This window comes from Schistocerca gregaria, chromosome 9, assembly GCF_023897955.1.
Source record: "Schistocerca gregaria isolate iqSchGreg1 chromosome 9, iqSchGreg1.2, whole genome shotgun sequence".
NCBI classification, from domain to species: Eukaryota; Metazoa; Arthropoda; class Insecta; order Orthoptera; family Acrididae; genus Schistocerca; species Schistocerca gregaria.
This window is the reverse complement of record NC_064928.1, coordinates 160278423-160294042: the sequence shown is the minus strand read 5'-3', so window position 1 is coordinate 160294042 and position 15620 is coordinate 160278423. Positions and strand designations below refer to the sequence as shown.

The following is a 15620-nucleotide window of genomic DNA, read 5'->3' as shown; positions in this document are numbered from 1 at the left end:
GACTAGAAATCTACTCTGTAGGAATCAGCATGAGTTTAGAAAAAGACGATCGTGTGAAACCCAGCTCGCGCTATTCGTTCACGAGACTCAGAGGGCCATAGAGATGGGTTCCCAAGTAGATACCATGTTTCTTGACTTCCGCAACGCGTTCGATACAGTTCCCCACAGTCATTTAATGAACACAGTAAGAGCATATGGACTATCAGACCAATTGTGTGATTGGATTAAAGAGTTCCTAGATAACAGAAGGCAGCACGTCATTCTCAATGGAGATAAGTCTTCCGAAGTAAGAGTGATTTCAGGTGTGCCGCAGGGGAGTGTCGTAAGACTGTTGCTATTCACAATATATATAAGTTACCTTGTGGATGACGTTGGAAGTTCACTGAGGCTTTTTGCGGAGGATGCTGTGGTATATCGAGAGGTCATAACAAAGGAAAATTGTACTGAAATGCAGGAGCATCTGCAGTGAATTGACACATGGTGCAGGGAATGGCAATTGAATCTCCATGTAGACAAGTGTAATCTTCTGAGAATACATGGAAAGAAAGATACCTTATCATTTAGCTACAATATAGCAGGTCAGCAACTGGAAGCAGTTAATTCCATAAATTATCTGGGAGTACGCATTAGGAGTGATTTAAAATGGAATGATCATATAAAGTTGATCGTTGGTAAAGCAGATGCCAGACTGAGATTCATTGGAAAAATCCTAAGGAAATGCAATCTGAAAACAAAGGAAGTAGGTTACAGTACGCTTATTCGCCCACTGCTTGAATACTGCTCAGCAGTGTGGGATCTGTACCAGATAGGGTTGATAGAAGAGATAGAGAAGATCCAACGGAGAGCTGTGCGCTTCATTACAGGATCATTTAGTAATCGCGAAAGCGTTACGGAGATGATAGATAAACTCCAGTGGAAGACTCTGCAGGAGAGACACTCAGAAGCTCGATACAGGCTTTTGTCGAAGTTTCGAGAACATACCTTCACCGAGGAGTCAAACAGTATATTGATCCCTCCTACGTATATCTCGCGAAGAGACCATGAGGATAAAATCAGAGAGATTAGAGCCCACACAGAGGCATACCGACAATCCTTCTTTCCATGAACAATACGAGACTGGAATAGAAGAGAGAACCGATAGAGGTACTCAAGGTACCCTCCGCCACACACCGTCAGGTGGCTTGCAGAGTATGGATGTAGATGTAGCTGTAGATAATCAAAGCAAGATGTGGCGTCACACTGCCAAAGTCCTTACCACCCTGATAATATGGGTTCCCATCAGATCACTGAAGTTAAGCGTTGTTGTGCTTGCCTTGCAGTTGGATGGGTGATTGTCTGATCTGTTGAACACTGTTGGTAAACAGGGTGCACTCAGCCCTTATGTGGCCAATTGAGGAGCTACTTGACTGGGAAGTAGCGGCTCTGGTCACAAAAACCGGTAACAGCCAGGAGAGCGGTATGTTGAAAACGTGCCCTTCCATATCCACATCAGTGACACTTATCAGCTGAGGAAGACATAGTAGTTAGTTGGTACTGTTGTGCCTTCTGAGGCCTGTTAGGACACACAGAGACACACACTCTGTTTTCCAGCTCGTTAAGACACTGGATTCTCAATCAAGAGATTCAGGTTTCAGATTCGTTGATTGGTCATCCAGATATAGATTTTCCGTGGTTTCTCTAAAGCAGATGCCAGGATGGCCCTGTGAAGGGAAAGGGCTGATTTTCATTCTAGCAGTACACTGAGGTGACAAGTCATGGGATAGCAATAAGCGGTGCATTAGCAGAGCTGTCATTTGTACTCAGGTGAGTCCTGTGAATAGATTTCTGAAATTATTATGGCTGCGCTAAATTAACAGACTGAACGTAGAGTGGTTGTTGGAGCTAGTTGCATAGTACATTGTATTTCAAATACTGTTACAGAATTCAATATTCAGAGATCAACAGTGTCAAGAGTGTGCCAAGAATACCAGATTTCAGGCATTACCTCTCACCACAGACAACACAGTGGCTGACAGCCATCAATTAATGACAGAGAACAGCAGTATTTGCATAGAAATGTCAGTGCTAACAGACAAGAAGAACTGCAGGAAACCACTGTGCAATGTATCCATTAGGACAGTGCAGCGAAATCTGGTGTTAATGAGCTATGACAGCAGCCCTTTGCAAACAGCATGACATCGACTGCAGTGCCTCCTCTGGGCTCGTGACCATATCAGTTGGACCCTAGACAGCTTGAAAACTGTGATGTAGTCAGATGAGTCCTAATTTCAGTTGCTCAGAACTGATGGTATGGTTAGTGTGATGTAGGGCCCCAAGTTGTTGACAAGGCAAGCTGGTGTGGCTCCATAATATTGTGGGCTGTATTTATATGAAATGGACTGGGTCCTCTGGACAAATTGAACTGATAATTAACTGGAAATTGTTATGTTTGGCTATTTTTAGACTCTTGCAGCCATTCATGGACTTCATGTTCCTAAACAATGATGTAATTATTATGATGACAATGCACCATGCCACCAGGCCACTATTGCTCACAATTCGTTTCAACAACAATCTGGACAGTAGAGTGAAATATTACACCACCCAGGTCACCAGATACGTATCCTATCAAACATTTATGGGACGACCTCGAGAGATGATTTCATGGACAGAACCCTGCACAGGCAACACTTTTGCAATTATGGATGGCTAGAGAGGTTATGGATGGCTAGAGGCAGCATCTGCATATGGAACTTCCAATAACTTGTTGAGACCATGCCATGTTGTGCTTCTGCACTTTGCCTGGCAAAAGGAGGTCAGGCAAGATATTAGGAGGTATCCCAATAGTGTTATCACCTCAGTGTACTTTCCAATAGTTCCAAATAATAAAAAACATTATTTGACATTAGCAAATATGAGGGCCATTCAATAAGTAATGCAACCTTCTTTTTTAAGGATGGTTGGTTTTATTCTGGACTCCAATACTCCATATTATACCCCACTCTTTTGAATACAGAACCCTATTGTTCAACATAATATCCATCCAAATCTATGGTCTTACACCACCTTACTGGGAGGGCGTGTATACCTGCATCATGTCACTCTACTAGTTGATGACACAGCCACCATGGTGTTGCATCAATAACCTCCCCATCATTCATGTACTGCTTCCTGCGGAGTGCAGCCTTCATTGGGCCAAATGGCTGAAGTCGAAGGTGTGAAGAGGTGAAAGGGGTAGAACAGTCTAAAGACGTTTTGTGAGCTCTTCTCAGGTGTGCAGTCTTGTGTGAAGCCTTGTGTTGTCATGGAGAAGGTCGATAAAGTTGCAGATCTAGAAAGTTTTAACTGTCGTGATGTCATTGCTTATCAGACATTTCAGATCACAGAAGTCTACAATAGAGATATGGGTAAATCATATTACCTTTCTTTGATGCCTTTGGTTCTCAGGACCAGGAATCATCGTAAAATAAATGAATCTGTGTCAGTATGGGTCAAAAGTGTTGATAACTGTAAGAAAATAAAAACAGTTGGTGATCTCACACATTATTATAGAAATTAAATAAATTTATTCTTTTACCTAATCCCTACCAAAAAACTACAAATTGATCTTGCCAAAAGCCGAGAAGCGATTCTTCTTTGTGTTGTAGCTCTCTGGGGCACTCTGGGATGCACTCTGTGTGAGACACCTCTGTGTTTGCAGTGATTACGCAACCACTTAGCAGCTGGTGGCTTTCTAAATTTACTAAAGTCACCGGTAGTGCTGAGCAATGTAATCATAACGTGGCTAGCCCCATGCCAGGGCTGAGCGGAATACAGTGTAATACATTGAAGTGTGTCTCCGCTACCACCGTGCCCAGTGCCACGCGCGACTTTGAGGAATAGTTTCGTCTAGATAAGTAATGATTCTGTAAGAAGGCATCAGTCTTCATGCAGCCAAGATAAGTAATGATTCTGTAAGAAGGCATCAGTCTTCATGCAGCCGCTTGAGCGACAGCATTGGACTGCTCACACAGAATATGCCACGATATTATAGGAGGAGAAGGCGTACCCGTCTTACAGTGTATAAAGCAATAGATAATACTGCTATTAATACCGATAACTATGTAGGTGCACGTATCATCTTGCATGGTCCATCAGTGTTCTGTGGTGGAGGTCTTAACTTTACCCTTAGCAGCAATGATACCAATCAGAACAGTAATGGCTGGGTCACCGTTGCTCTAGTATGTGGACCTAAAGTCGATAAAGTTGCAGGTCTAGAAAGTTTTAACAGCTGTGACATCATTGCTTATAACCTTTCTGCAATGCCTTTGGTTCTCAGTTCATTCCCTTTCTTGTGTAGTGATAATTATGCTGAAACTGTTTCTTAAATTTCCCGAGGTTAGCACAATACACTGTCTTGCTGGCCGGCATGCAGGAAATTGGACAGATTTGCACAACTTTGTTGAGGTGATGAAAGATATCTCACCCAATGACCAACCATACTTTAGTTCACTGCCACACCTCTGTAGATATTATGGAAGTGCCTAAGAAAATATGCAGTGCTCTGGTTTTCGGCATCTCCATTGCATACACCAGTTTGAAGGCTGCTTACAGCACCACCATACATCAGAACTTTATGAGACTATATGGGCTGAAGGGGGAATATTCCTCAGTGTTCCACAACAAATTCTGCATTTTTTCAACTGAAATAGGCTGAGCAAAAGTGTTCAGTTACTTATTGAATGTCCCACGCATATAGTTTGAGATTTGCAGGTGATTTGAAAGGAACATCAAGCCAAAAAATATCACAAAGAGATTGAATTTCATCATGCACAGAAAGTAATTGCCTTTTAACATTCTTAACTGTGGATGCTGATTGCTGAGGTTCCAAGTTTGTACATGTTAACTAATAACTTGACAACTTCTTGCACTTGGGTCTTCTTTTTAGTTTCCAGTTGCACCATTTCTATACATATCTTCGTATAGACATCATTTTTCATTCTCAAATCCATATCAAGCATGATCTTGAACTCTCTACAGCTGACTTTGAACTAACTTTTCACAATCAACAACAAGCTTGGTGACTCGCTTAAGACTAGCACTGACTAGCTTGGCGGACACAAACTACAACCAATATTTCCCAGTGCAAATGTATAAATTGATTACTGAAATCTTTGTAACAATGGAAAATTAGCAACTCTGAAATGTTCATAGACAGTATAATGCTTCACATCAGGGGTATCCAACCTGCAGCCTGCGTGCAGCCCAAACCAAGTATCAATGTGGCTTAAGAAGTGAGCGCACGATTGGTATATAAAAAAGGAAAAATTCATAAAATTCTGTTTGTTTAAAGTCAAGATAAAATGAATATTTTCACTGTGAAACTCCTTCCACGCTATGAGGTTTTCTCATTGGCATATCCTGTTCTTAACATCGCTGCCTGTTCTTATAACCAGACAATCTGTCAGATGCGCTGGTTTGTTTATCTCACAGCTAATTCAATTGCAATAGCAAAACTAGAGGTTTACAGGGATCATCTTGAAGACGAGATGAAATATGCTGCAATACTTTTTGATCTGATCAAAGAATATGTACATTGATTTCAGGATTTTGGAAAAAATAATCAAGATTTTTGTATTCAGGCAACAGCTCTTAGAAACAATTTAGATACTTTGTCAGTAGTTTTTCAGATGGAATGCATAAGTTGAAGTCTCAAATCTAACAGAAAAATTTGATTATGTATGTTTGTTGGACTATTATAAATCAGGCCTGTCCAGAGACAAATATCCCTTACTGCACTTCATATATGTCATCTGTTTGGAAGCATGTGCATTTCTGAACACTTATTTTCAAGAGAGAAGCACTGAAAATAAAAATAGAATAAAAATCTCAAATGAACATCTTGAATACCCTGAGAATCACAACCATTTCAATTGAACCTGATACTGACACACTCTTTTACCAAGTTCAAAGTTAAATGTCACACTAATTGTATGAGTTGTAATTACTTATTGTACACAAAATAACAAAATCTCATATATAAAATGTTGAATTAATTCCATTTTGTTTTTGTGGAATAAAGAATCGTAAATTCTAAATTACTTCAATGTGTTAACTATATGCCTCTGACTGTGTCAATCTCCCCCCCCCCCCCCCCCCCCCCCCCCACTTTTCTCTTTAATCAGTGATGATTTTTAGTGTTATTGTATTATGTGATGCCCAAAAATACTACAATATCTTCTATCACTGTGGTGTAGGTAAGCTAAGGGGTAGGTCACCCCTTCTTTACAGCGCACACAAATATAATTAAAAAAAGTACACTTTAGTCAGAGTGCATTTTGTGTACAAAAATAAACATAAAAGGTTTGTTGAAAAAGTATTTTCAAATATCTCCGAATTCTATGTTAATTATTAATGTTTTTATGTGATGTCATAGAATGACTAAATAATTTAGTATAACTGCTTCTTCCATTAACTTCATAGGGTAGTTGTAGACATAGATACATTTAAACTGATTCAAAAAGCAATTCTAAATAAAATAATTATAATGAATAATACAAAAATATACTCTTTATGTTTAACACCATATACACTCTCATACAGCACCAAATAACAAGTGACAAAATACAAACAAATGTTGTAAATTATTTTTATACTTGCGACATGGTATTGGATACTGCACTGTAAGTACAGTTTGTGTTCTACACGAGCCTGTTACCATCCTTATTCTTGTACAATCTGAGCTTCTGCTCATCTAATTGGCCTCAATATTGGCATTATGTCCAGCCTTAATCTTAGCTCTGTATGTGATTGTTTTCACTAAGTGTATATGTTGAACCTTCTGTTTTACATGTTGTGTAATTTTTTGTGTGTTTGTTTTCAGAAACAGGGTGACCAAACAGCCATCTTATATGACCTGTGGGGAGAAATTTGCAAAATGTTTGAAGTAAGTAGTACATTTTCAGTCATTGTTCACAGATTTTAGGGACTATCCTCTAAATTATTCCTGTTTTTCATAGTTTATTTTTTTCACAGAATCATAACTCCATAACACAAGTCAAAAATCTCATTAGTAGTGAACTAGAATTCTCTGTTTTTCTTTATCACATCAACTTCATTACGTGGCTAACTTGTGTAGTTCCTGCTAAAATAAATTTGTCTCAGACTTTGATAACTTTGTTAGTATTTATTTTTCTCCAGTTTTTCATCAAAACTAATATCTTATTAGCAGTATTCCTGTTTATAATAGTTTACTTATTGGACAATGGTGCAGTTGTTTGCATAAATGGAAGTTTTGAATCACTGTTCTTTATTTTTTCTTCATTGTAATTATGAATTTATCTTGGAAAAATAAATAATTGTAATATGTAATTAACTTTTTACTCTCAACATGTACTGTGTGCTGTAAATATGTTCTTTCATCTCATGATACACTTTTCCAAAGTTGAAACTGGCTTTGTGTGTTTATTTAGCCATTTTTAGCTATGTGGCCAGTGTGTCCCACCCCTTTGGCCACAATGGTAATTTATGTGTTGTTCAGATTATTAACTAATCAGGTGCTTTCCATTTGTTCAAAGATAATGAGAAGAAGCAGGCAAGTAGAGGGATAGTCTGACAGTGTACCCTTTGATTTTGGAGTTTCTAGATTAATAGAAATATATCAAAATTGCCAAACTTTAAGGTAGTTGTTATGCCTGCCCCTCCCCCTTCATTGGGACAACAGATATACTTATTTCTTGCATCTGAGAAGGTCCAGTAAGAAGGAAACATTGTTCTGTTGTTCAATGATTTTTCAGTGTTATATCTGCAGGTCATGCTGGGAAACACCATACATGGTATAATGGTTGCTATAAAGGAACTTCTTAAGACACAGACTACTACATTAGAAGTGTAAAACACAGCACATGGCTATAGATAGATGCTGAATGGTTGTCAAGAGGGCAATGCGTGAGGCCTTCAATGATTACTGCAGCAGAAGCTTATCAAAAGATCTCTCACAAAACTCCAAGAAAACCTAGTTACATGTAAAGGCTTTCTTCCTGTCATTCTAGAAAAGTTAGGCAGTACTCTAGAAGAAGAGCTAGAGTCTCTTTACTGGGTTTTATTAGACCCAATCTCTTCAAGAATTAGTGACCCAAGTATTTTTGGTCTTTTGATCTCCAGGGCTTTGCAGTGGAAGATTAAATGTGGTGTGGTTTCATCCCCCACACCACACTGTTACACTTAAGGAAATCTTTATCTATTCTCATTGTGAACATGTGTTCCTTGAGCTTTCCATGGCCAGTCATTGAACTTGCCATGAGTTTAATCTGCCTCTTCTTTAAGCCCAGAATGGCAGAACTTTCAGCATCATTAGCATGCCAAGTTTCTGTTTTTGGGTCTTAGTATAAAGTTCTGTGTGCTGCCTTCTGATCCAGATGCATAGCTAAATATTATCACCACAGTACTGAGATGATAGGTTCTGGCCCAACCCAATAAATGGGATTGTTGCTCCTGTTATGACTAACTTGTCAGCTTGTTTGTTACCATAATACCTGTGTGATGAGGGGCCCACAACAGGTTTACACTGTCGCTTTCCCCTAGCCTCACAAGGGATTCATGGCATTCTGTGATGATTTTAGATGTTTTTGTAAGGCCTGATTGAGATTTCAGAGCTTCTTGGCTGTCTGAATGAATGTGCGAGGGTCTTTCTTCCTCCCCCCCACCCCCTCCCCACCCCCCGGTATTTTATACATAAAAAACTAGTACATAGAAAACAATTATTTTATTACCAAAAGTTTTATACACTTACGGTTACTTTTCAACACAATCACCAAAAAGATTGAGACAATGATTTCAAATGGTTGTGCCAGCAGTGTGTGGACCAGCGCTGTCATGGATCAACACAATTCCTGCACTCAGCATTCCTCTTTGTTTATGCAGCCCGAAACCACTGTAATTGCAGCTGCTTATTGTGAAACTTTGTCGCTCGCTGAGAGCCATTCAAAACAAACGAAGAGGAATGCTGACTTCAGGAATTGTGTTGATCCGTGACAACGATCATCCACACACTGCCGGCACAACCCAACGGCTCCTTGAACAATTTCAATGGGACATTTTCGATCATCCGCTGTGCAACCCTGACCTGACACCCAGTGACTTTCACCTTTTCCCTGAACTGAAGATGTGGCTTGGAGGGCAGCACTTTCAAACTGACAAAGATCTTCAAAACAATGTCAATGCTAATTTGAAATCATTGGTGGGAACATTTTTTGAAGAGGGTATTGCAAAACTTGTGTGCAGGTACAACAAATGTCTCAATCTTTTCAGTGATTATGTTGAAAAGTAACCACAAGTGTACAAAACTTTTGGTAATAAAATAATTGTTTTCTATGAACATGTCTTTTATTTATAGCCTATCAGAGGTTGAAGAGAGAGAGGGAGAAAGAGAGAGAGAAAGAGAGAGAGAGAGAGAGAGAGAAAGAGAAAGAAAAAGAAAAACAACCCTCACAGATGCTATGATTCTTGTAATGCCTATGTGGGTTCTCCTCTGTGCACACCCTAATAGCAAATACCTCCACCTGGAATATAATGCACAGCTTCCTTAGAGAGAGTGCACTCTCCAGTCAAGGTTGCACCTGTGCATCCTGGCAACAACACTTTCATCTGTTTTCCACTAGTCAGTAAATCACTCTGTCACTACCCTGCACCCTACTTTAAAAGTTTATTCAAACAGTTGGAAGCTACCATATAGTGAACCAGATTTCCCTGGCCATTCCTATATTTACCACATGTATTATATGTGAACTACAAAGCGAAAAGCGGCCTTTTGTTGGAGAAGTAAAATTTTCAGTAAAAGCAAAAATGTTCAATAACATCTACAATATCCATTTTGGTCTTTTTGTTTATTATAACAACTTGTTTTATTCTGCATGCCTATATTGATTTGAAAATTGTTTGAATCCCACAGTAATCAATATCATTAAAAGCAATCAATATCAGTCTTCTGAATATTGACCTCTTGATGTTATGAGGAAATAACATAGGTCTGACAAGAGGTCCCTTTTCAAAATCTCGCAACTGTGTATGCAGTGCTTCAGAAAATAACCCCTCAAATTTTAGAAGGATTTTAATGAGCTCAAAGTAGTTTTCTATAAAAGAATACTACTTTGTGATTACAGTGAAGCCAAACAAGACAAGTGGTCCCTTTTTATATGAGAGTTATAAATGTTTACTAATGTTGCTAATTTGCAGTTGGCCATAACATGGAATACAAATGCCAATACTTTGTCAAAGGAAAACAGCACACGGTTCACTCATTTCTCTCAATTTGAGACAAGTTTACTTGGTTTTAAATTTATGTACACTGCATTGTGTGATAGGCCTGAAGCAGTTCACCACATTGTGTGTGTGTGTGTGTGTGTGTGTGTGTGTGTGTGTGTGTGTGTGTGTGTGTGTGTGTGTACATGCGCACCAATGTTCCACCGGTAACTCACTTCAATTTAGAGATAGAAATCAAATTTTTTACTTTTTTTTTTTACAAACGTTCAAAGTTTAATTCTGAATGTATACATTACAGCAACGCAAAATCCAAAAGTTTTGACATGTTGTCCCTTTTCGCTTCCCATCTCACATAGATATCCTAAAGATTTCCATTTTTGAACCTGCATGCTCCTGCCACAGCCCACAGCCTCCATTTTAATTCACAGGTGCAATGGGGGCATGGTCTCCAACTCAACAGTGGGTGTGCTGCTTATTTTGCCATTACCCTTCATCCATACATTTGTGCCAACATTGGTACCAACGTTTATAGAACAGCATCCACACATTCAAGCCAACATCCAGTTGAATTCATATAGAGACAATTTAAACATGTCTGATGCACAGATCGAAGCTGGTGCAGTTGAATTTCTGAGTATGAATAATTATGTTTTATCATTGCATTAAAAAAAATGTAAAATAAGATACACATTTCAAAACCAGTAAGTTTTAAATAAGGTACGAGACTGTAGTAAAACATATAGTTATGTATATTTTATCAGTTGAGGCCCCTGAACTGACAGTCTTTTGTCCTCTTCTGTTATGGTTGATAAGCTGACATAAAGACTGTTTCTTTCTATCTCTCTTTTTTTTCATTTGACTGTAGCACATGCCATACTGAATTTTTGCTGGATGCATTCCATGTGTCCACAGTGGCATTGCGATTCTGGTGGTTCCTTGTAACAAGATTCCACAAATGTACCTCTTGCTGGTAAAGTTGCAATAACTGAAGAATTTCCACGTTACTCCACAGTTCCTGAGACAATGTGATCTCAAAAATCCATCCTAAATATACAAGTGGCAAACTCTGGTTTAGATACAACAACCAAAGCAAACAACAATGGTGCAAATGTGTGGTAGACATATCGATACTGGACCCAGTGTCCTTTGATATACAGTAAAAATACCCACAAGCAAGAGATGTACCAACATTGGGGCCACTGCTATTTTGTTGCTCCACACACCGGACCAACACTGCTGGTTACAACATTGGCTCCAGTGTGTGGACCTGGCCTTATGGCTAGGCGGGTCAACCTCTACACCTTCCTGCGTTCTTTAGCACTCTGTTCTGCTTTATTCCGCCATAAGGTTGCCTCACAAACTACCATAGACTTTATTACAGAAGACTATATCTAGCACATGCTTCTGAGACTTGGTGCTCAATTTTTTCCACCAGCCCTTCAAGTGCATGAGAGGACATTTTAAAGAGCAGTTTACTAGTGGCATGCTATTTTTCACACAGATAATTTCCAAAATTTTCAGATATGTTTAGGATAATGAAGTGGAAAAAAAACAAAGGCCAATCACAATAAATTCTAAAAAATTACAAGCTTAAAGTTTTGCACAGGATACTTTTCAGTTGCGTGTCTGAGGATGTATACAGGTTTGTGGCCTGACTGCCTGCGGAAAAGATTCAGGGCAGATAAAGATGCCCATTCACAGACTAACTGTACCTGTTGTCGATAACAAATCCAACAAGGGTCATAAGCCCACAGGTAGAACAGGCAAGTCATAGTAAGTTGAAAAAAGCAATATGAAAAGGGAATGACTATCCACTGGAAGTGACAGAAAGAAATGTCATTCCTCCCCCACCTCTTATATGTTTGCATACTCATAGACTACAGGCCTGTATTCACAAGCATAGTACTAAAAGACTTACTGATAATGATATGTGCACATTTTGATTTCATATCATGCATATTATGATGATAAATTTGTGAGAGTTTGTTGCTACTGTATTTATTAAATCAGGACAATATTGCAGTGCCTGTGTTGTCAAGAAGAATAATGGAATGCACCTTCAGACATGCATGCATACATGAAATGTATTTGGAGTAGCGAATATGAACAACCAAAAGCTGTATAAGGGAATTCAGACACTGAAAATCTGTGACGTACCAAGACTCGAACCAGGATTTCCTGCTTTACGCAAGTGGTTGCCTCAAATAGTTGGTCTATCTGTGCATGACTTCCGGCCAGACCTAAACTTCTATATGTCTTTGTTCCTGCATTATGACATGTACTAGTACACACATTATGTAATTTCTGTATAAGGGAGGACATTTTAATTGAAAATTGCTGCCTGGTATCAGTGGATAAATACGATACTGCAGTGCCTGTGTTAAGGAGGATGATGCAACGTTCCTTTGGACATGAATGCATCTGCCAATACCATACATAATGTGTGTATGAGTACTCGTTGTGAGGCAAGATTGATGAGTGTATTGGGTCTTGTCATTAGTCACGCATGGATAGCCGAAGTGTTTAAGGTGACCACTCACACAAAGTGGGAAATCTGGGTTTGAGTCCAATTCCAGCACAATTTGCATTGGCATCATTCCCTGACACAGCTGAAGGTTGTTCATATTCACAACTGTAAATACAGGGTGTACATAAAGTCCAGGAACACTTTCAAACATTTATTGCACAAGAACTAAACATTGTACAGATGTCATACATATTGTATTTTGAAGGGAAACTATGAAAGTTTTTTTTACAAACATTCAATATGTGAACCACGAGTGATCCGGCAGACATCAATACAGTAATCAGATTCTTTCCATACCCATCCCAACACGGCATCATTGACTGTGGCAGTCACTTCCCGTACTCTCTCCCGGAGCTCTGCTACATCACATGGTAGAGGCAGTACATACACCAGATCTTTACTTTCCCTCCACAGAAAAACGTCACACGGAGTGAGATCTGGTGATCAGGGTGGGCATTTCATGAAACAGCTGTCCCCTTCTGTAGCACGGCCGAGACATCAATGCGGCAGCTCTGTGTTCAGGTAGCCATGAACTTTACAATGAAAATGGGGTGGAGCCCCATCCTGCTGAAAGATGAATAGAAAGTCTGATAGCATTTGAGGCATCAGCCATTGCTGCAACATGTCCAAGTAGGAATATACTGATGAATGTCTCTCCTACGTGCTCCACATACACTTCACTCACACTGGGATGTCCGCTTCTCTTTGCTGGGCACAAGCAACCTGTCATAGAGAATTTGTTGTGCCAGTGGTAAATGGCCTTCTTTGTTGGTGGCTTCTTACCGTACTTGGTTCTAAACAACTGTTGAATAGCTGTAGCACACTTGTTTTTGTCTAACTCCAACACACAGAAAGCTTGCTCTGCACCCTGAATTCACTGTGTTTGCGACTAGTGCTGACTATCAGCAAATTACCAAACTATGCTGTGGTGGTATAGGTGGTATATATGAAAAGGAAAGCTTTCAGGGTTTCTCTTCAAAATGACATACATATGATATCTGTACAATTTTTGGTTCTTGTGCAATAAATGATTGAAAGTGTTCCCGGACTTTATGCACACCCCGTACTTTTAATACATTAAATGAACAGCCCTGAAACATTAAGCTCTGAAATTTTGGGATGTATTTCTCTGAATGGGATTTATTTGGAAATTATGCTAAAGTGATGTATTAAGCACTGATGCAAACAAAGTAATTATTATTATTATTAGTAGTAGTAGTAGTAGTAATAATAGTAGTAGTAGTAAAGGAGTTTTGCTATTTGGGGAGCAAAATAACTGATGATGGTCGAAGCAGAGAGGATGTAAAATGTAGACTGGCAATGGCAAGGAAAGTGTTTCTGAAGAAGAGAAATTTGTTAACATCAAGTATAGATTTAAAAGTGAGGAAGTAGTTTCTAAAAGTATTTGTATGGAGTGTAGCAATGTATGGAAGTGAAACATGGACGATAAATAGTTTGGCCAAGAAGAGAATAGAACCTTTTAAAATGTGGTGCTACAGAAGAATGCTGAACATTAGATGGGTATAAAATAAATAAATAAATAAATCACATAACTAATGAGGAGGAATTGAATAGAATTGGAGAGAAGAGGATTTTGTGGCACAACTTGACTAGAAGAAGGGATCGGTTGGTAGGATATGTTCTGAGGCATCAAGGGATCACCAATTTAGTACTGGAGGGCAGCGTTGAGGGTAAAAATCGTAGAGGGAGACCGAGATGAATACACTAAGCAGATTCAGAAGGATGTAGGTTGCAGTGGGTACTGGGAGATGAAGAAGCTTGCACAGGATAGAGTAGCATGGAGAGAGCTGCATCAAACCAGTCTCAGGACTGAAGACCACAACAACAACATTATTATTATTATTATTATTATTATTATTATATCAAACATTTTATTTATTTTATTATTGTTATTCAAATCCTAGGTATATTTAGCATGTTGAAAGGAGGTTAACAGCAACTTTGTGCACGTGTGTATGTGTGTGTGTGTGTGTGTGTGTGTGTGTGTGTGTGTGTGTGTGTTTGATAAATGCTCATTTCATACAATTACAGAATGTACAAATAATGGAAAAATTGTTTTCTTTTTCAGTCGCCCAAGCCAAGCCAGTGTGTCCCTTGGTACTATAGGATATTTGAATGATATAATTTACATCTCAAAGTGGTTTAGAAATGATTTGACAGGGTTCACTTATGTCAGTGCTGTGAAAATTAAAATCTGTGGACCATAAATAACAAATATAAATGATTGGACAATGTTTGGAGATTTTAACCTTCCCCAAATTCATTTTATATTTTTGTATATAATGTAACAACCTGAACAACCTTTGTAAAGTGTAATGTCAGAACACATGGGAAAGTGTTCTAATATTAAAAAGTAAAGTTATACCTGTGTAAATATTTATTGCTTTGTTAAGTAGTGTTACAACTGGAAAGAGCACTGTTATTCAAACATCAGAGCTTTGTGATATACGTATTTTTTTTTATCAGTTGCGTTTCATATTGGTCAATAATGAAAGTACCAGAGAGAATAAAAGGATATATCTTATTTGTGAAAAGTCAAAGTAGAAACGGATAGTTCCATTCTCTCCCACACTTTTGCTGACAGAAAATTCTGAAGTCTCATTGTTATTGATGATGGTTTCATTCTCAAAGATTTGTCATAAACAGTAGTTATAGCCATATTCTGTTTTGCCCCATTTTAAATGTAAGCTAGTTTTGTGCTACATCAAATTACAATTATTTATTCAATCAGAGAGCAATGTTTAATGTTCAACTTGTTTTAAAAATTTCCTGCCATTTGTGTTATTTATTTTCAGGCAAAAATACCATGGTAAGACTGAACTTTTCCCATTCAACACACTCTTTGAAATACAGT

The 15620-nt window shown here is 38.6% G+C and overlaps 1 protein-coding gene across 2 annotated transcripts in view; it reads left to right on the top strand.

Annotated features, from left to right (window-relative positions):
- The window catches only part of LOC126291748 (GILT-like protein 1), a 110253-nt gene extending 95113 nt beyond the window's left edge, over positions 1-15140 (top strand). For both annotated transcript variants that reach the window (XM_049985426.1, XM_049985425.1), the window contains 2 exons: positions 6842-6904; positions 14835-15140. In XM_049985426.1, the coding sequence (XP_049841383.1) occupies positions 6842-6904; positions 14835-14885 (114 nt within the window). In that variant the 3' untranslated portion in view covers positions 14886-15140. The remainder of the gene's footprint in view (positions 1-6841; positions 6905-14834) is intronic.
- Positions 15141-15620: the final 480 nt, after the last annotated feature.